Source organism: Erinaceus europaeus, chromosome 4 (genome assembly GCF_950295315.1).
Source record: "Erinaceus europaeus chromosome 4, mEriEur2.1, whole genome shotgun sequence".
Classification (NCBI taxonomy): Eukaryota; Metazoa; Chordata; class Mammalia; order Eulipotyphla; family Erinaceidae; genus Erinaceus; species Erinaceus europaeus.
This window is the reverse complement of record NC_080165.1, coordinates 55311075-55331612: the sequence shown is the minus strand read 5'-3', so window position 1 is coordinate 55331612 and position 20538 is coordinate 55311075. Positions and strand designations below refer to the sequence as shown.

General features: G+C 46.9%; 2 protein-coding genes across 2 annotated transcripts; both read left to right on the top strand.

The window, feature by feature from the left end:
• Positions 1-2917: 2917 nt before the first annotated feature.
• On the top strand, positions 2918-4463 carry FKBPL (FKBP prolyl isomerase like). The gene is made up of 2 exons (XM_007527397.3): positions 2918-2963; positions 3331-4463. The coding sequence occupies exon 2, from the start codon at positions 3391-3393 to the stop codon at positions 4438-4440; it is 1050 nt and encodes a 349-aa protein (XP_007527459.1). The 5' UTR covers positions 2918-2963; positions 3331-3390; the 3' UTR covers positions 4441-4463.
• Positions 4464-5556: 1093 nt separating this feature from the next.
• Positions 5557-19647, top strand: ATF6B (activating transcription factor 6 beta). Its single transcript, XM_007527396.3, has 18 exons — positions 5557-5681; positions 6060-6139; positions 6275-6353; positions 6575-6666; positions 7182-7317; positions 10916-11001; positions 11137-11269; positions 11346-11477; positions 11630-11763; positions 14108-14293; positions 14389-14480; positions 15662-15841; positions 16011-16118; positions 16305-16386; positions 16592-16662; positions 16888-16999; positions 17152-17236; positions 17712-19647. The coding sequence occupies exons 1-18, from the start codon at positions 5600-5602 to the stop codon at positions 17939-17941; spliced, it is 2100 nt and encodes a 699-aa protein (XP_007527458.1). The 5' UTR covers positions 5557-5599; the 3' UTR covers positions 17942-19647.
• The last annotated feature ends 891 nt before the right edge of the window (positions 19648-20538 follow it).

The following is a 20538-nucleotide window of genomic DNA, read 5'->3' as shown; positions in this document are numbered from 1 at the left end:
CTTTCCTTTCATAGGATTTTCTAATTCCATTCCAGGTGGTTCACTTCCTAACAAAGTCCCAAAACCTAGATATAGACCAGGTGCCATGAGAGAGTGCATATGTTCACATGTATTCATAAATTAGGGCAAAATATATACCTGAAAGCAAAACTACACAATAGTCTGCAGTGAGTCAGTATGAAGTTCATAATGAAATAGTGTCTACTTAGACTTAGCTACCCTCCTCACCTATTTCCTATTATACTTCCCTCACTCACTCCCAAGCTATCCTTATCAAAGCAAGGACTGCAAAAGCTGAATAAGGGCAAGAGAGTGGCATACTTTAATGATGACTCTTTAGTCACTATCAGGCCACCCCATCAGCTGGGGCCCTATTCAGAGAGTCCCGAGATTCCCAAACAGACGTGATGGACCTAGACCTCAAATAAATCCCTCTCTCCATTGTTACCGGTCATCTATATCAGGAACAACAAAACAGACCGCTTTTTGGGCCCCCATAGGAACTTTCCCTCAATGTGGATCAACAACGGTAGAGAGTGTTCCATCCTCTGAAGGGAGGCTGGACAACATAATCTATGTTACACCTGAGGAAGATGGGTCCTGATATTGGGGCAGCTTGGAATGTTCCTACTGATGACCACAGAATGTAAGCTCAGATCTACAGGAATGCAGTAGTCACATAGGCTCCTAAGCTGAATATGGGCCCCAGATCACATCAAATTGATGGGGTTTACAGTCAACAATATTTATACCCCTTTCCCAAATTAGGGAGCTACTGTCTTCCCTGATCCAGCTTTCTGGTCCTTTTTCTAGCCATGACATAATCTCCCCAGACAATAGCTAGGATCCACCTGCATATCAGATTTCAGGCAAAACAAAAACAAAAACAAACAAACAAACAAACAACCACAGCAACAACAACAGCAAAAAAAAACTAGTATAGCTACAGGCCCTTTGCAATATAATTAAAATATGTCTACTAGCTATCTACAGAATGGAGACCACCCCAACTCTTCATCTTCACTACTCCAGCCTTTAGGTTCATGATTAGTCAACAACTTGTTTGGCTTTATATGTTAACTCTCTTTTCAGCCACCAGGTTCCAGATGATGCCACCTAGACTTCCCTGGACAGACAACCCCACCAATGTGCCATGGAGCTCTGATTATCCAGAGCTCCACCCTACTAGGGAAAGAGAGAGACAGCCTGGGAGTATGGATCAACCTGTCAAGGCCCATGTTCAGTGGGGAAGCAATTACAGAAGCCAGACCTTCCACTTCTGCATCCCACAGTGATCTTGGGGTTTAAACTCCCAGAGGGTTAAAGAATAGAAAAGCTATCAGGGGCGGTGATGGGATACGGAGTTCTGGTGGTGGGAACTGTGTGAAGTTGTACCCCTCTTATCCTATGGTTTTGTCAGTGTTTCCTCTTTGTAAATAAAAAAAAAAAAAAAGAGGGAAGTTAGACTACCAATTGATACATGATTGAGGGGATTGAGTTGGGGGGCGGGGCTCAGGTATGGAAGTCCTGCATTTTACCAGTTGAGATATTTCTTGCTACTGTTAAAACTCCTTCCCCTCCTGGTTGTCCTGGCATGCTCTTTGCAATCTGGGGCACAATGGCAGGTTGCCTCTAGAGTCAGAGTGAAATGCTCAGTGAGATTCTTCTTCCTTTAAGATTTGTTAGTAGACTGTATAGGTAGTTAGAAAACAAGGCTGGATCACAAAAAAAAATTTATATTTATCAGGAGGAGGAACAGTTTTTAACCCATACACCTAGTAAAACAGGTTATACCAGATTTATATGCAAAATGTAAGAGAAACTGCTGAAGAACCACTGGCCATGAGTGAAGAGAATGAGAAAAGCTATTCTAGATTTATGCTATTTTCTTTTTTTTTAAAAATAATTTATTTCTTTATTGGGGAATTAATGTTTTACATTCAACAGTAAATACAATAGTTTGTACATGCATAACATTCCCCAGATTTCCATTTAACAATACAACCCCCACTAGGTCCTCTGAATCCTTCTTGGACCTGTATTCTCACCACCCACCCACCCCAGAGTCTTTTACTTTGGTGCGATAGCTATTTTCTTTCTTTCTTTCTCTTTCTTTCTTTCTTTCTTTCTTTCTTTCTTTCTTTCTTTCTTTCTTTCTTTCTTTCTTTCTTTCTTTCTTTCTTTCTTTCTTTCTTTCTTTCTTTCTTTCGTAGCCAGAGCACCACTCAGCTCTGGTTTATGGTGGTGCAGGGGATTGAACCTGGGACTTTGGAGCCTCAGACATGAGAGTCTCTTTGCATAACCATTATGCTATCTACCCCTGCCTTGATTTATGCTATTTTCAAGGGATGTATAGACCGATCATAGCTGCAGTGTCCAAGAGATATTAGGAAGGTCAACACCTGCAATATTTTTTAGCCGTTTTCTCAAGTAGTATGCATGCACACCAAAGTTTGAAAGCCACCAAGATTGCCCAAGAAGGAAAGAGCCTGAAAGGGAATGATGATTATAAGGATAAAAAAGGTATTTTTTCAATGAAATAGGGTCCGTTGTGGGAAAAATGGCCTGAGAATTTTTTTTTTGCAATACATGGAATAGACTGGGCAAAGGAGCAGATTCTGGCTAGGAGCCTCAAGATAGGGTCTGAGATCGCCGAATAAAAGGTCTGCTACCACTATCATTCCCCACCAGCTTTACCATTCCCTGCTCTAAGATATTTCGCCCGAATCTTCCTTAGCGTTACTGCTCCAGACATTGGCTTTCAGTAACCAAGAGACCCAAACCTCTCCTGGGAGGGTTCGATAAATTCTATTTTGACTACTCAGGCCTGGAGCTTCTGGGTTGGGGAGGGAAGTGATGTCATGCTCCATAGGCGGGCTAACCGACATTTCCCTCATCCTGATTGGCTGTCAGAAGTATGACAAACGCTGTCTCCCGTGTTAGCTGACATAGGAGCTCCCCAGGTATCCCCGGGACTCCTGGCCATTGATCGCCCCTTGGGTGGGGAGGGGGGCAGGGCTCTAAGGACTGTGTTCTGTAACCTCTTAGCTTCAGCAGAAGTGATTCTGATGGCCTGGTTTATTACTACCAGACTACGAGCTTCGGCCACCCCGATTCTTTTTGAACACAACAAGTGCCCGTAGTTAGGGCGGCTTATGCGAAACGCAGGGAATTGTGGAATTTATAGTTCTAGGTGGAGCGGAGGTTTTTGGATGGACAGGGATTTCTAGAGGAAAAAAATAAAAAGGACTTTGAGGGCTGGGTTCCAGAAGACAGGAAAAGATTCTAAATACAACCTTGCCATCAGTATTATTTCTTTTTATTTTTCAGGTGCTGACCTGAACCTTGCCCACCCCTGGTTCTTTTCGGTGGAAGTGATCAGGCAGCCTAATGGAGACGTCTCCTGCCAATCCAGTGGAAGAAAGAAACACCGCTCAACCGCAGCAGCAATGGGAAAAGAACCCCCAGGAGAAACTTGATTTAACTACTCAGACTAGGCAGCAGCCCCAAGACCTTTCTACTGAAATTCTAGAGCCAACAGTGAGCTCAGATCCAGCCAGCCAAGCTCTGGAGACTTCTCAAGGGACCAAAAACCTGGTCCTTGGGCTTGAAGGAGACTCAGATGAGTCTCATGGATCATCCAGTGAGATGCTAGAGCCCCCTCCAGCTTCTGATCTCTGGCCCTGTCCCGATGGGAGCTTTGTCAAGAAGATCTTAGTCCGTGGCCATGGTTTGGATAAACCCAAATTGGGCTCCCTCTGCCGGGTACTAGCTTCTGGGCTTCCCATTGAATCAGGGGTGACAGGCGACTGCACAGAACTAACTGTGGGGATAGGCCCATGGAGGGATGATACGTGGGGGGAACTCATAGAAAAATGCTTGGAGACCATGTGTCAAGGCGAAGAGGCAGAGCTCCAGCTGCCGGGGCCTTCCAGACCTCCTGTCAGGCTCACACTGGCCTCCTTCACTCCAGGACGGGATTCCTGGGAGTTGGAGGCCAGCGAGAAGGAGGCCCTAGCTAAGGAAGAACATGCAAGAGGCACAGAATTATTTCGAGCTGGGAACCCTGAAAGGGCCGCTCGATGCTATGGACGAGCTCTTCGACTACTGCTAACTTTACCCCCACCTGGCTCCCCAGAAAGAACTGTCCTTCGGGCCAACTTGGCCGCCTGTCAGTTACTGCTAGGACTGCCCCATTTGGCAGCCCAGAACTGTGACCGGGTGTTGGAGCAGGAACCTGAACATTTAAAGGCCTTGTACCGAAGGGGGGTTGCCCAGGCTGCCCTTGGGAACCTGGACAAAGCAACTGCTGACTTCAAGAAGGTGCTGGCACTAGATCCAAAAAACCGGGCTGCCCAGGAGGAGCTGGGGAAGGTCATCATTCAGGGGAAGAAACAGGATGCTAGACTGGCCCAGGGGCTACGCAAAATGTTTGGCTGATTAAAAGTTAAACTCTAAAAGAGGCAGGAGCCTGTGACTTGTGATCCATATTGTGAAAATGAAGGGGGTAGGGTGGGACAAAGAGGGTGCTGGCACATAGGGTTCCAAGAGAGGTTTACAACCCATACTCTATTCCTAGCTTTTAGGGAAAGTAACCTATGGTGTGTGTGTGTGTATGTTTTTAAACTCAGCTCTGGTGTATGGCAGTGCTGGGGACTGAACCTGGGACCTTAGATCCTCAGGCATGAAAGTCCTTTTGCATAACCATTATGCTATCTCCCTCCCCCCCCCTCCCTTTCTCTCTTTCTTTTTACCAACCACATATAACTTTATGGCCACACGTGCAGTACTGTGTGAGGGACTTATCTTTGAAGAAATCTAGAAGCTGCCCAAACCTTTCACTTCAGGATCGGTTTGGGAAGGGGTGGGTAGTGGCACACCCAGTAGATTGCTCACATTACTATGTGCAAAGACCTGGGTTCAAGCCCTAGACCAACACCTGCAGGAAGGGGGAGTTTAAGCAACGCTGCGAGTGTCTCACCTTATCTGCCTCCTCTCAGTTTCCAAGTTTCTATCCAAAATAGGAAAGGAAAAAATGGGGCTGGGGAGACAGTATAATGGTCCTGCAAAAGACTTTCATACCTGAGGCTGAGGTCCTTGGTTCAATCCCTAGGACTACTATAAGCCAGAGCTGAGCAGTGCTCTGGTTTCTTTTATCTCTCTTTCACTAAAAAAATAAAATATTTTTAAAAGAAATAAAAAATGGTCTCCAGGAACTGTGGATTCGTCGTGCAGGCACCGAGCTCCAGTGATAACTCTGTGGCAATAATTTAATAATAATAATAATAGATTGGCTTGGAGAGACAGTGGCCCTTTAAATCTTGGGGAACTACGCCTCCCAATTCGCCTTCAACATAGTCCTGTCTCGCGCATGCGCAGAACTCACAGCGGCGGGGAGCCTGAAGAGCCGTCCTCCAATTGGCCAGCCGGTACATCCGCCCCCTCATTAACGCGTGTGGTCCACACTCAGGTCGCTTACTGGTCGGTAGGACTTCCGGCCCAGCCCCCTTTTTTTTTTCCCCCTAGAGGCGATTGCTAGTTGCCGGGGAGAGGCGGGCCTTGGAATTCGTCTCATGGTCGGGGGGGGCGGGGGCTAAAGATGGCGGAGCTGATGCTCCTCAGTGAGATTGCGGATCCGACGCGGTTTTTCACCGACAACTTGCTGAGCCCGGAGGACTGGGGTCTGCGGAGGGAGGCCGTGAGGAAGGGAGGGGGCTGTGGCATGGCGCGCCCTCGAGGCACGCAGGGAGGAAGTGGAGGCCCCAAGAGGAAGGCCGGGCAAATACGGAATCCATCCTCCGAAAGAGGGTGGAGCGGGGGGGGCTCTTGCAGTCGGGGGGTACGGGAGTTGGGGAGACTCTCCGCACGCTGCGGAGACACCGAATTGTTCCGGGGTCGGGCAAGGAGGGGCTCGAGTTCCATGGCGGTATGTGTCACTTTTCAAGTGGGCGGGCGGTGGGTCTGGCCGAGTGGAGCCAATGAGCTGTAGGGCGCGGGATGGGTGTGGACCTGGAGGCCGGGCCTCGGCACGACCCCTTGACGGGTCGCCTCTCCCGCAGACTGCGCCCTGTACACCGGCCTGGATGGAGTGGCTGAGGAGCAGACGCAGCTCTTCCGTTACCCAGAGCAGGATGTCCCGGTATCGTGGCGCCGGCCTTGTCCCTCACCTCTGATGGCGGGGCTGGGGGGTGGCCCCGGGTCTGAACTCATCTGTAGAGACTCGGTCTCTTCTTAACACTCCTGTCTTCTTGTCTTCCTGTCCTCCCTCATTCAGTTTGGCAGTAGCTCCCTCGACGTGGGGATGGATGTCAGTCCCCCTGAGCCCCCGTGGGACTCCCTGCCCATCTTTCCAGGTAAGAGCCATTTGATTCAATGCAACTTCAGGTGTCCTCACATCTTCACTTGAATTCCTGTGCACTGCTCTTCCCTTTAGCCTTTTACACGTGTTTCTCCTCTTGCCACAGTGAGGAATACTCTCTCTCTCTCTCTCTCTCTCTCTCTCTCACCCTCGGGCACTTTCTGGGTTCTTCTCAGACTCTACTTTCTGGCTGTTTTCTAACGTGTTTCCCTCCAGATCTACAGGTGAAGTCTGAGCCATCCTCCCCCTGCTCTTCCTCTTCCCTCAGCTCTGAATCATCACATCTTTCCACAGAACCCTTCAGCCAGGTAAGGAAGCCACTTCCCTCCATCTTTTACTCTCTATGACAGGAACTCTGCTCCATTCCCTTCATCCACTGACATAAAGGAAAATACTTGTGTTAGATGAGTTATGCCATGGGAGTACGGCATAACTTGGCTGCCAGTACCATTTCTTTAATATTATAATTTGTCACATGTCCTCTGGTTTTCTAAAAGTGGAGATAGAGTCTTTTTAGTATGTGATGGTATGGCGGTGCTGGGAAGAAAAGAGATGTTTACTACAGCTATGAATTCTGAATCAGTTATTACCCATTCTAAGACAGTACTTGAAATCATGAGTGTTCACTAATCCTCCAAGGAATAAACTACAAAGAAAAGGGGACCAGAGAATTTAGGAAGATGCTGAGTACCATTCAGAACAGAATACTGATTAATTAGTTGGTAAACTCTGGAACTTTTATTCTTGCTCTTACTTGCAACACCCGCTTTTCTTTTTCTGGATCCTTACCCTCCCTCCTGGCTTCACCTCCACTCTTACCCAGGTCTCTGGTGTAGGAGATGTGCTAGTTGTGAAGACAGAATCATTGGCACCCCCGCTCTGCCTCCTGGGCAATGATCCTACATCCCCATTTGAAGCCGTCCAGATCAATGTGGGCCCCACCTCTGATGATCCATCAGGTAATAGCAGCCTGCCATCACCCATGAGCTTTATGAAAGTAGAGAGAGAAGACAAGGGGGGAGGTACAAGCAGCAGGAGAAGGAAAGAAAGATGTGGAGAGGAAATGGCACATAACCAGGAGAGAAATCAGGCAGAGTGGAGCATGACAGCTGCTAGGAAACTGTAGCAAGGGAAGCACTGAAGAGAAGAGGATTTTTTTGATCTTTGTTTCCTTAGTATCGTATTGTGTGATTTAACTTTCTGTTGTTTTTTGGTAGAACCAAGGTCTCACACATGTACAGTTTCACTGTTTGTTTTTTAATTTAAACTAGTGCACTGCTCAGGTATAGCTTATGCTTATAAGGGATATTGAACCTGAGACTTCCTAACCTCAACATGGAAGTCTTTGTATAAGCACTATGCTATCTGTACCCACCTAATCTCACCACTTTTAAATTCATATTTAGTGTGTGTGTGTGTGTGTGTGTGTGTGTGTTACCATAGCACAGAAACTTCCTCTATGTAGTGCTGGGGCTCAAACCCAAGTCACATGAATGGCAATGCAGGCACCCTACCTGCTTTCCCAAGGGGTCAGATAAGATCTCTCTGGCTTTAGTTTAACTTCTTGTGGCTTTGCATAAAAAAATGTGTACAGCTTGGGGCATATTTGTGTTCCTTTTATTGATTGATAAAATGGTGTTGTCACAAGAATGCTGTCTCATTCATAAAGCTTTTATTTCCCTACTCTCTTTGTTATAAACATTTTTAAATAGATAGAAAAGTTAGAATAACTATCCAACTCCTGGATTCTACAATTAATATTACACATGCTGAATTTGATTTCTTTATTTACTCAGTTTACATTTATTGAGTATCTACTCCAAGCCAGATAGTGGACAGGGTGCTAGGGATACAAAGATGAAAATGACGTGGTCACTATTCTGGCTTGAGAATCCTGTAGAGTGGTGATGGAGGCCAACAGACAAGTACCAATCAACATAGTTGTGGCTATTCTGAAATAGATATTATCACAGGGTACCATGAAAACTTGTAAGGGGAGGAATCTCATGCCTTTGGACTAGGAATAAGTGGTTTTCTGAGCTGAGATTTGAGGGACAGGTATAAATAACCCAGAATAATGTGGAGACATGTGTGTGTGTGTGTCTAGCTAGCAACTGTCCAGAATAGATGTGAGGAGATGTGAGCAGGGCATAGAAAGCTACAGAGGCTACAGGGCCAAGTGGGGACCCTGGTAAGGGACTCTTAGTTAGAAACTCATGCAGTTAATCAGGTTAGATATTCAGATACCAAGAAATAAGAAGAGAGAATAGTAGGATAATGAGTTCCTGGAGATTGGATAGAGGTAGGAGTCAAAGAGGATGCCCCTGATTCTGACTAGGGCAATTAATGTAAGTGTATTGTGAACGTGTGTATCTTTGGGGAGAAAATAAATATTATAAGATAATTCACAGGGTCAGGTGGTGGTGCACCTTTTTGAGTGGACACTTGGCAGTATGCAAAGACCTGGGTTTAAGCACCTAGCCCCCACCTACAGAGGGAAATCCTCATGAATGGTGAAATAGACCTGCAGGTGTCTCTCTCCTTCTCTATCTCTACCTCCCCTCAATATTTCTATTGTCTCTATTCAATAATAATAAATTAATTAAAAAACACACAGGGGCCAGGTAGTGGCCATGTTACAAAGTGCAAGGGCCCAGGTTCAAGTCCCCAGTCCCCACCTGCAAAGGGAAAGCTTCACAAGTGGTGAAGCAGGGCTGCAAGTGTTTCTCTGTCTCTCTCCCTCTTTATCTCCCCCTTCCTCTCAATTTCTGGGATGTCTCTATCCAATAAATAAAAGATTAAAAAAAAAAAAAACACTGGGGTCAGGCGGTAGTGCAGTGGGTTAAGCACACGTGTCGCAAAGCGCAAGGATCTGCATAAGGATCCCGGTTCAAGCCCCTGGCAATAATAACAACAACAAGGGCAACAAAATGGGAAAAAGTGGCCTCCAGGAGCAATGGATTCATAGTGCAGGCACTGAACCCCAGCGATAACCCTGGAGGCAAAACAAAAACAAACAACAACAAAAAACACTAAAAAACTTCCCTGGAGGCAAAACAAAAACAAACAACAACAAAAAACACTAAAAAACTTCACTGAGTGATGGTACTATTCACTGGATAGAGACTGCAAGAGTAGGAACCCTTTAGTAGGGAGAATAATGAATTCAGTGTTGAACTTGTTGATTGTTGATTTTAGAACACCCTCAGGGTATGCTGGCTATATTTCTCTTTAGTTGAACTCTAACCAGAAGTCAGAGGGGCAAGGAGTCCTTTGATGTAATCCATCCAAGTTTTTTTTTTTTTTTTTCCTGAGCTTTGGACTAGGTCAAGAAAGGGTAGAGAGTGGATTTGGAGGAATAGGTAGGCATATCCAGAATATTATTAGAAGTTACAAAGAAGAAAGACAAAGATTTAAAGACTAACAGCAAAAGGATGGTTGATAACTTCCAAAGGATGGGGCTAATGGTATCATGTTATCCTCTACTATTAAGGTATTTTTAGGGGCCAGGTGGTGAAGCACCTGCTTGAGAGCACACATTACAGAGTGCGACGACCAGAGTTCAAGCTCCTGGTCCCCATTGCAGGGTGGGGGTGGGGGTGGGGGAGAGCTTCATGGGTAGTGAAGTAGGGCTGCAGGTGTTTCTTTCTTTCTCTATCTCCTCCGCCCCTCTCGATTTCTCTCTGTCTCTATTCAATAATAAATGTTTTTAAAAGGTATTTTTAAAAATATTTATCTTCTTGAGAAGGATAAAGAGAAAATCAGAGTATGCAAATGCTAGGCATTGAGCTCAGGAACTCATATTTGTATGTTCAGAATTCTACCATTACACCATTTTCCTGGTGCCATAGGTTGAACTGAGGATCTCAGACACTCAAGTCCAGTGCTCTGCCAGTTGAGCTACTATTCCAGCTGCCAGCTAGTCCTGCAGATAGGTTTAGCAGAGAGCACAGTGGCTCGGAGCTGACTGAAACTTTGCTATTTGGTGTTGACGTAGTTGGAAGGAATTTGTGTGAAGAAATAAGCAGTGAACACTGGTTAAGGTCAGCTGAATTTGGATGAATGAATTTGGGCATGAGAATTGAAGTCACCAGCAGGCAGTTTGGGAATCAGGATCAGGGTCCAAGGAAGCAGACAAGAGTTGAGATTTAGACTTGGCAGTTGTTAGCATGGGGAGCTATGATGGCATTGGGACAGTCTGAGGAGGGCATCCAGTAAGATGGGAATCTGGGTCCATAAGAGCCCTGCAGGCCCAGGCATGGGCCTTCTCTACATGAATGGACAGGTTCGGAAGAGGCAAAGCAAGAGAGCAAGAATACTGTCAAGGAAAACTTAGCAGTGATAAAACAAACAAACAAATAACAAACAAACATACAAACTCTCCTGAAAGAGAAAGGAAATAATAGGTAAAGAAGGCTGGAAGAGAACCAGTAAATCAACATCTTCATGGTTCCTCCTGAATTGTCTGCCTATAACCAAACTGTCTCCCATTTCCCCACGTCAACTCTCTTTTAGTATCTGACATCCAGCCTTTTGTCTTATCCTGCTACCCCATAGATGTCCAGCCAAAGATTGAACCTGTCTCTCCATGTTCCTCCATCAACTCTGAGGCTTCTCTGCTCTCAGCAGAATCCCCCAGTCAGGTAGGCCTCAACCACCCTTCCCCCAGGCACACCAGGGAGTTCCTCATGACTCTCAGAGGTGTGACAACTTTTCCTTCTTCAGCAACCTTTTTTCAGTACCTCTGACTCATGGATCTTCTGGAATTCCTCACATAGGCTTTTATAGGAGAGGAGGTGCTGGAAGTGAAGACAGAGTCCCCATCCCCTCCAGGATGTGTCCTGCAGGATGTCCCAGGTCCCCCACTTGGAGCTGTCCAGATCAGCATGGGCCCATCTGATGGCACCTCAGGTAAAAGGGTCCTCTGATAAGTCTTGCCAGATTTCTGGAGAATCCTGGCTTATAGCCTCAACATTCCTTCCTTCAGGCAAAGCCCCACCCACCCGAAAGCCACCTCTGCAGCCCAAGCCTGTAGTGATAACTACTGTCCCAATGCCATCCAGAGCTGTGCCTCCCAGCACCACTGTCCTTTTGCAGCCTCTTGTCCAGCCACCTCCAGGTACAGAAGGAAAGGATACGGGCTAGATTGACCTCAGGGAGCTCATTGTTTTTGAGGCTCGTAAGGCTTAGGTGCTCGCGTGTGGGGGTGGACACAAGGACCCCACCTGACTTAACAGTGCTCTGAACCCCTTCCCGTGCTCCCTTTGCCAGTGTCCCCAGTTGTCCTCATCCAAGGTACTATTCGAGTCCAGCCTGAAGGACCAGCTCCCCCTGCCTCTCGGCCTGAGAGGAAGAGCATTGTTCCAGCTCCTATGCCTGGGAACTCCTGCCCACCTGAAGTGGATGTAAGTACTAGGGAAGGGAAAAAAAGTCTATCATGGAACAGAATTGTGGAATGAGCAAACAAAAAGTGAGGAAGCCAACGTGACCTGAAGGTCAGAGTAGATTCCTGTTTATATGAGCATCAACTCCTTGTAGTTTTAGACTCCCAAGGTGTGCTTTTACTGCAGATAGAGAAAGGGGGTGATTGGAGCCAGGTGGTGGTGCACCTGGTTAAACACACATATTACCAAATGTAAAGACCTAGGTTTGAGCCCCCCACCCCCCACCTATAGGAGGTTCTCTTCATGAGCAGTGAAGCAGGTCTGCAGGTGTCTATCTCCCCCCTCCCCACTTCTCTTTTTATAAATGACTATGAGTAGAGGATCTTTTTTTTTAATTTTTATTTATTTATTATTGCATAGAGACAGAAAGAAATTAAGAAGGGGTGAGATAGAGAGGGAAAGAAACAGAGACACCTGCAGCTCTAATTCACCACTCATTATGTTTTTCCCCTTGCAGGTGGGGGCCAGGGGCTTGAACCCAGATCCTTGCACACTGTAGCGTGTACCACCATCTAGCCCCTCTCTTCCTCTCTCTACCTCCCCATCCTCTTGCAATTTCTCTCTGTCCTATATAATAGTAATAATCATAATAGAAAGAAAACAAAACAAAACAATAAAAGGACAAAATGGCTCCTGGGAATGGTGGATTTGTAGTGCCTGTATCAAGCCCCAGGGATAACCCTGGTGTCAATAAAAAGAAAGAGAGAGAAGGGGGGCTTGGTTGATCTAAGTAAATCAAAAGCAGGATAGACACACTATGTAGTAGTAATTGGAAAAGGGAGGCTAACCCTAAGGAAAAAAAAAAAAAAAGTTTTTTTGCTTGTTTGTTTTGTTTTTTCCTGGTAGTTTCTCTGACTTTACAGTTGCAGGCTGTGGCTTTATTATTTTTTTCCTCCAGGGTTATTGATGGGGCTCAGTGTCTGCACTATGAATTCACTGCTCCTGGAGGCCATTTTTTCCCATTTTGTTGACCTTGTTGTCGTCATTGATGTTGTTGTTGGATAGGACAGAGAGAAATCGAGAGAGGAGGGGAGACAGAGGGGGGGAGAAAGATATAAGACACCTGCAGACCTGCTTCACTGCTTGTGAAGCGACCCCACTGCAGGTGGGGAGCTGGAGGTTTGAAGTGGGATCCTTACGCTGGTCTTTGTGCTTTGTGCCATGTGCACTTAGCCCACTGTGCTACCACCCGACCCACCCCTTTTATTTTTTTTTAATTAATTTTTATTTTTTCCCTTTTGTTGCCCTTGTTGTTTATTGTTGTTATTGCTGTAGTTGTTGTTGGATAGGACAGAGAGAAATGGAGAAAGGAGGGGAGAGAAAGATAGACATCTGCAGACCTGCTTCACAGCCTGTGAAGCGAACCCCCTGCAGGTGGGGAGGCAGAGGCTCAAACCAGGATCCTTACGCTGGTCCTTGTGCTTCACGCTATGTGCGCTTAACCCGCTGCACCACCACCCAGCTCCTTTTTAAAAAAGATTTTAATATATTTCATCAAAGTAAAGGACTCTGGGGAGATGGGAGGGTGGGGCATTCAGGTCCTGGTGGAGGAGGGTCTAGATGTGGGTGAGAGTGCTTTGCAGAAAATTGAGAAAGTTTACATATGTATCAACAACTGCATTTACTGTAATCTGTTAATCCTTCCATGTAAAAAATAAAAAGAAGAAAAAGCTATCTTCTGCACAAAAGCAAGAGAAAAATATGTGCTTATATTTATGACAGACACACCAGAGCACTGCTCAACTCTTGGTAGTGCTAGGGATTAAATATGGGACCTTGAGGCCTCAGGCACACAAGTTCTGTGTTATAACAGGTTGAGATATCTCCCAGGCCCTATTTTTATTATTATTATTTTTTAATGATAGAGATCTGAACACTAAGCTCTGGCATGTATGGTGCTCAAGAATCAACCTAGCATTCATACATGCATGCCCTGTGCTCTTCCACTGAGATATCTTCTAGCCAACTGTTCCTTAATTATAGAAAGAAATTATAGAAATTAAACTTGAGTCCCTGAAAAAGGAGAAATGAGAATGAAGGCCATCCTACCAAGAAAAGGAACTGAGCTTCCACTAGAAACCAGGATAAAGGACATTCTTCCTTTAAATGAGAGAATCTCATTTCTCTCATTTCAAAAAGAATAGGGAGTGGTTGAGTGAAGGGCCCTTTCCACAAGCTGTTTCAACAGAGGGAAAACCCCTGCCTGTGTACGAAGACTAGCCATAAGAGCCTGGAGTTGAGGGGCATAGTTGCCCTCTCCCATCTAACAATTAAAAAATATTTTTCTGACCTTCTGGGTGCTTAGGCAAAGTTGCTGAAGCGGCAACAGCGAATGATCAAGAACCGGGAGTCTGCCTGCCAGTCCAGGAGAAAGAAGAAAGAGTATCTGCAGGGATTGGAGGCTCGGCTGCAGGCTGTGCTGGCCGACAACCAACAGCTTCGCCGGGAGAATGCTGCCCTCCGGCGGCGGCTAGAGGCCCTGCTGGCTGAGGTTAGATTGGTCTGTACTTGGGAGAATAATTGGGCTAGGTGTGATGGCATCCTTGGGGTGATTCCAAGCCCTCTCTTGTCTCTTCTGCACCTTAGAACAGCGAACTCAAGCTAGGGTCTGGAAACAGGAAGGTGGTCTGCATCATGGTCTTCCTTCTCTTCATTGCCTTCAACTTTGGGCCTGTCAGGTAAGAACCCTCCTTGCATCTAGATGGAGCCTGTCCCACAGCCATCAAACTGCCTGCTTTAGTCACTATAGTCCCTTTAATTCCATTTATATTGAGACTGCTCTGGAGTTATTCACACCAGTGGTGTCTCCAACCAGTTCCTTCTAATTCTACACATCTCTCTTTCTTTCTTTTTTTTTTTATTTTTTTATTTTTGGGTCTGTCTGTTGAAAGGGGGAATTTCTCTAGGTGTGTGTCTGCTGGTGTTCCCTGTCTCTGCCTGCCTCTCCTTTGTCTCCCTGCCTGCTTCACGTATTGCCTCACCTATGAACTGTTCTGACTTGTCCCTGCCTGCCTGCCTGCTCTGTCTCTTTGCTCACCTCTAGTTCTCTGTCTCTGCTGTTTATGTGAGTCTGTATCAAGGGTTAGCAAACTATAACCTTGGCCTCAAACATTTAACATTGGTTAAAAAGATAATTCTACACATCTCTTATAAATGGTACATCCTGGAAGTCAGGCGGTAGTGCCTGGGTTAAGTGCAGGTGGCGCAAAGTGCAAGGACTGGCGAAAGGATCCCGGTTCGAGCCCCAGGCCCCCCCACCTGCAGGGGAGTTGCTTCACAAGCTGTGAAGCAGGTCTACAGGTGTCTATCTTTCTCTCCCTCACTCTGTCTTTCCTTCCTCTCTCCATTTCTCTCTGTCCTATTCAACAACGATGACATCAATAACTACAACAATAAAACAACAAGGGCTACAAAAGGGAATAAATAAATAAATAAATATTTTTAAATGGTACATCCTGAGGCATTTGATGATGATAGCATTAATAAAAAGTGACTAGTGTGTGTGTGTGGGGGTAGATAGTATAGTGGTTATGCGAAGAGACTCACATCTGAGGCTCTAAATCCCCAGATTCAATCCCCTGCACTACCATAACCAGAGCTGATCAATGCTCTCGTAAAATAAATAAATAAATAAATAAATAAGTGCTTACTGCTTTCTAGATCTAGTTAAAGTGCTATCCTTTCTTGTTTTTTTCTGGCCCCATGAGGTATGGTCCATTATTCTCTGCATCTGAAAGATAGAGAGATTCAGTCTTGTAGGACAGAGTAAGTCTAGACAGGCTGTCTTCAGAGCCATTGCTCTTAACCATGTGCTTGATAAGGCTAGAATTCCTCTTGTTTTGTTCTTCCACATCTGTAGTATCAGTGAGCCTCCTCCGGCTCCCATTTCTCCTCGGACAAGTGGGGAGGAACCTCGCTCCCGGCGACACTTGCTGGAGTTTTCAACACAAGAGCTGGTTCATGGATTCCAGCCCCTACAGGACTCTTCTCTGGCTCAGAAGGAGCCCCAGCCCAGCCCTGCAGACCGACCAAGTTTCAGGTAAGGAAAGGACCCTCTGGGTTTGGGGGGTACTGATCATATCTTCTCCCCCAAAGCTGCCTTTTCTTTTGAGATGAGCCAGAATTGTTCTCTTGCCATCACTGTATCCCCTGTTAATGGGGAGTGCCACGGCACCTCTGAGCATAGCCTTCTTTCTGTCTCACTTCAGGAACCTGACAGCTTTTCCTGGGGGCACCAAGGAGTTGCTACTGAGAGACCTAGACCAGCTTTTCCTCGCCTCTGATTGCCGGCACTTCAACCGAACTGAGTCTCTAAGGTATGGGGGGGATTCTCCACTAGGACATCTGCTTTGTCATCCCAAGACCCCTCCACAGACAGCCTGGCTGTCCTTGTGCGCCAGAGCACTAGCCCTCCTTGCTCTCTCTTCTCCCTCCTGTGTTTGGCTGAAAAAAATGGGGGTCTTGGCCTGATATGGAGGTTTTACTCTCCTCTGTTTTTCTAGGCTTGCTGATGAGCTGAGTGGTTGGGTCCAGCGCCACCAGAGAGGCCGGCGGAAAACCCCTCAGAGGGCTCAGGAAAGACAGGTAGGAGGGGGTGGTGAGGCTGGCTCAAGGAAAGCCACTTGAAGACAAGAACTGCATGTCTGGGGATTGTGAGTGGGCATCTTGTTGCGGAGGTTTGAGGAACTAGGGGACAGGCAAGTGTAGGTGTGAGGCGGCATCAACTTCCAGGGGCTGTCTGTCTCTTTCCCTTCACCCTCTTCAAAGCCTTAGATACTTCTCCTTCCAGAAGTCTCAGCTACGGAAGAAGTCACCTCCAGTTAAGGCGGTTCCCACCCAACCCCCTGGGCCCCTAGAAAGGTAAATGGAGGGGGCTGCTTATATATTAAGTGATGTCCCATTTGAAGGAGTTATGTCCCCAGGACCTGTGCTGTGCGTATAATCATTGCCACTAATGGCAGTCTGCCTCCCTCACCCACAGGGTAGTCCTTGTCTCTTTTTCTTTTATCTTCTTTCCCCTTTCCCAGTGGGAACTGCATAGTGCATTTACTAGTGCATCCCAAATCCTGTTCCTCCATCTTGTAGGGATTCTGTGGGTCAATTGCAGCTGTATCGTCACCCAGATCGTTCACAGCCAGAGTTCCTGGATGCAATTGACCGACGGGAAGACACATTTTACGTTGTCTCCTTCCGAAGGGTGAGTTTTTACTCCCTGCCCTATCCTTGTCACTCAGGGTGTCCCAGCAACTTGTTTTCAGGTTGAGGCTATAGAGTCAAGTCAGAAACAGACTCAGTGTTTTTTTTTTATTATTTATTTTATCCTCATGGCCTGACACTTTTATTCCCCAGGACCACTTGCTACTCCCAGCCATCAGTCACAACAAGACTTCTCGGCCCAAGATGTCACTGGTGATGCCTGCCATGGCCCCCAATGGTAATTCTCTTCCTGTTGCACATGGGGAAGATGTACTGACATTGAGGAAGAAAAATGTTCCCATAGTCTAGTCTGAGCAGCTGAGAGGGAAACAGTGAGAGGGGCTAGACACGTAGGTGAGAAGAACAGGAAGAAGGTGGAGAAAAGAAGGCTCAGGAGACTGCTGGGGGGCAGATAGGGCTGTTGGTTCTCCCCAGCTGTTGGTGTTTGGGTGGGTGCTGGGCAGAGTGAGGTAGCTAGGAATTTGCCAGACCTCTCACTCTTTAAAAATTTTTTTCCTCTTGCTGTTCTCCTATGTCTTCACACTCATTGATGTCATCTCCTTTTCCTGCCTTTCTGCCTTTCTTTGATCTCAGTCATTTAAATCTTACTCTGGATCTGCCTCCTCACCATGGCCTGCTCACCTCAACTTTTCTGACCTCTTTTCTCTTTTTGCTTTCTCTTCTCCTCATCCTTGATTCTCTCTTTCTCACAGAGACCCTGTCAGGTCGAGGAGCTTCAGGAGACTATGAGGAAATGATGCAGATCGAGTGTGAGGTCATGGACACCAGGGTGATTCACATCAAGACCTCCACAGTGCCCCCCTCACTTCGAAAGCAGCCGTCCTCAACTCCAGGCAATACTACAGGTGGCCCCTTGCCAGCTTCTGCAGCCAGCCAAGCCCACCAGACCACCCATGAGTCCCTCTACCTCAACCATCCCTGACCTCCATGACTCACACTGACTTAGAACGAGGGGGGTGGAGGGAGGGGTTACTAAGTGGGACTATTCCTAATTGCCCTGGTCCCTAGGTTTGGGGAATTGGTAAAAGAAAGACAAGGTGTGGGGGCGGCTAAAGCACTTATTTGGAGGTTATGGACAGTCACCATTCTTCTTACAATTTTTTTAAAATAATAGATCCCCTCTCATTTCTGTGAACCCCCCAGTCTTTACTTCTTTAAGGGTATTGAGTTAGGTTAATTTTTTGAGGTGAACACTTTTTATTCTTTTCTCTTTCTGTTGGGGGTGAGTGGGAATTTAGTCCCCAGGTGGGACAAGGGAAATTTTTTACATTTTGGAGCTAGTTAACTAGGAGTAAAACAGGAGTGGTGGGCAGAGATGAGGCCTGTGTATGTGTACATCTTTTTTATTATTAAATAAACAATTTGGAGAGAGTTAAAAGAATAATGGATGCCTTCCAGGCTCATGGTGGTGAGTCTGGGGGGAAAGTAGCTTCCACAGGGCTAGTAACAAAAAACCAAGCAGAAGACTGAAGACATAGCTGGCTCTGGATGGGGTGGGTGTGGTATCACAAACCTCATCATCCCCTTGCCCTCACCCCTGTAACACTGAGTTATGTCTGTGTCTAGCAAGGGGGCCAGGGGAGGGGTGTCCCATGGTGTGACATGGAGGATACAGATCCCTGGAATGTGTCTGGGTAAACAGGAAGCACAGGGGGCCCCACGCCCTTCAGGGTGAGCAGCCTCTCTTAGTCCCTTGCACTCTAGCAGGTTCTCTCCCCCCCCTTGCTTTCCAGGAGGAACAGCTCAAACAAACAACAGAGCTGGGGCCAGAGGGCTATGAGCCCGGAAAGGAGGGACCGCAGTGGAGGGGGGATGATATGAGGAGACAGTAGGGGTATTGATCATCTTAGCCCTAAACTGGGAAAGACTAGGATTTGAGAATCCAGTTAAGAAAACTCTGTGCGTCCTAATAAGGAGACTAGGGAGCAGAACAGAGGGTGAGGGGCCAAATCTCATTCAACCTGCAGGGATCCCCATCGCGGCTCCTGTCCAGCAGTGCGTCAGGTCCGGCCCTGCAGGAGTGTCCTGGGTCAGCTGGAGGGTGTGGGTTTGGCCTCGGCACTATGCCCAGATGACTGGACAGGCTGCCTGGGCCACAAGCCCAGGCTTGAAGGAAAAGGGGGGGGGAATCTCACGTGTCCAGCCAGGCCCCCCTTCCCCATCACTGTGTTTGGGGTGAAAACAGACCAAGTAACTATGACAACTTGGAACTAGGGCTCCCAGGAACTAGGCCTCACATCCCTCCAGAGGGCAGTCCTGGCTCCTCAGCTGGTGCTTCCTGTCCCAAGGTCCCCTGAGTCTTTCCCAACCTTATCCAGGCTGGGTGTGCAAGGGGAACAAAGGGGCAGATCACCTGAGTTGGGGTTCTCTGATACGAAACCTAAATGCTCTGAACCTTAGTTTCTGCATCTGTAAGATGGGATATTCTACCTACTCAAAGCTGATAAAGTGAAAAATGAAAAAAAAAAAAGTGAAAAATGATATTCTTGCGTGAGCTGGGGTAAAGTTCAGGCCTTGCATGCCTGAAGCTCCCAGTTCAATCCCAGTGCCACATGTACTAGAACAGTGCTCTGATTTTTCTCCGTTTCTTGTGTATAATATGAAATAGATAAAACAAGTCCTTTTAAACTGGTATTCTTGGTTGATAGTAGACACGCCCTTTTCCTCTGCTCTGCTCCTAACCCATCGGAGTCCCTCACTGTTGTCCCAGTGCTTTTTCTCTTTCTTGATTCCAGCCCAGGAAAGTGCTTAAAGTGTTAGTGTCTGGGACTGGGACCACAGAGATGGCTTATAAAGTGCTTCTGGCCAATTGGCAGGGGACAGATGGCACTGGTGTGAACCTGGAATCAGACCTTCTTCATCTAGAGGACAGAGTGGTGGGAAGGATTGAGAGGGATGTGGAGGCAAGATAGTTCAGTGCCGGAGCTGCCACCCTCCAGGCCCTGTGGACCTCGACCAGAGCCCGTCAAGACCAGCATGCCAGCCACCATCACTTCTGTGGTTCCTTGCTGTCCTAACCCTTCTTAGTTTTCTCTTGTTATCATCTCTTACCCTGTGTCTTTCCCTCTTTTCTCTAGACATCTTTCCTGCCTTTTCTTTGTCCTCTACCCCCAGCACAAGTCATCACCTTGCTTTGTTTCTCACTGCTTGTAGTCTCTGCTTTGCTCTCTGCCTCATTCTGTTTCCTTCCTCTTTTCTTTCCTCCCTTCTGTTTTCCTTCTTTCCTTTCTTCTAGTCACCTGTTGCTGACCTTGTGCTCGCCCCCTCTCTTTTCATGCCACCCCACTCTATTCTCTGTCCATTCTTTTGTCCACATTCCTAGTCCCTTTCCATGATTTCCTCTCCTCCCCCGCTTTCATTTTCTCTTCCATCCTCCCCCTTCTCCACTTCTCACTCCAATCTGTCCTCTTCCCAGCTGTGGGGGCCAGAACTGGGGAGCCTAGAGTTTGCCTCATCGTTCTGCTATGGCTTCTGGATACAGCACATCTGGATTCCGGGGCCCAGATGTGTGGTTGCCAC

Excerpts from the sequence above, each read along its gene's own strand:
- FKBPL (XM_007527397.3), top strand. The coding sequence starts at position 3,391 with ATGGAGACGTCTCCTGCCAATCCAGTGGAAGAAAGAAACACCGCTCAA.
- ATF6B (XM_007527396.3), top strand. The coding sequence starts at position 5,600 with ATGGCGGAGCTGATGCTCCTCAGTGAGATTGCGGATCCGACGCGGTTT. Across the intron at positions 6,354-6,574 it reads CTCCCTGCCCATCTTTCCAG|ATCTACAGGTGAAGTCTGAG; the intron begins GTAAGAGCCATT and ends GTTTCCCTCCAG. Across the intron at positions 16,119-16,304 it reads AACCGAACTGAGTCTCTAAG|GCTTGCTGATGAGCTGAGTG; the intron begins GTATGGGGGGGA and ends CTGTTTTTCTAG.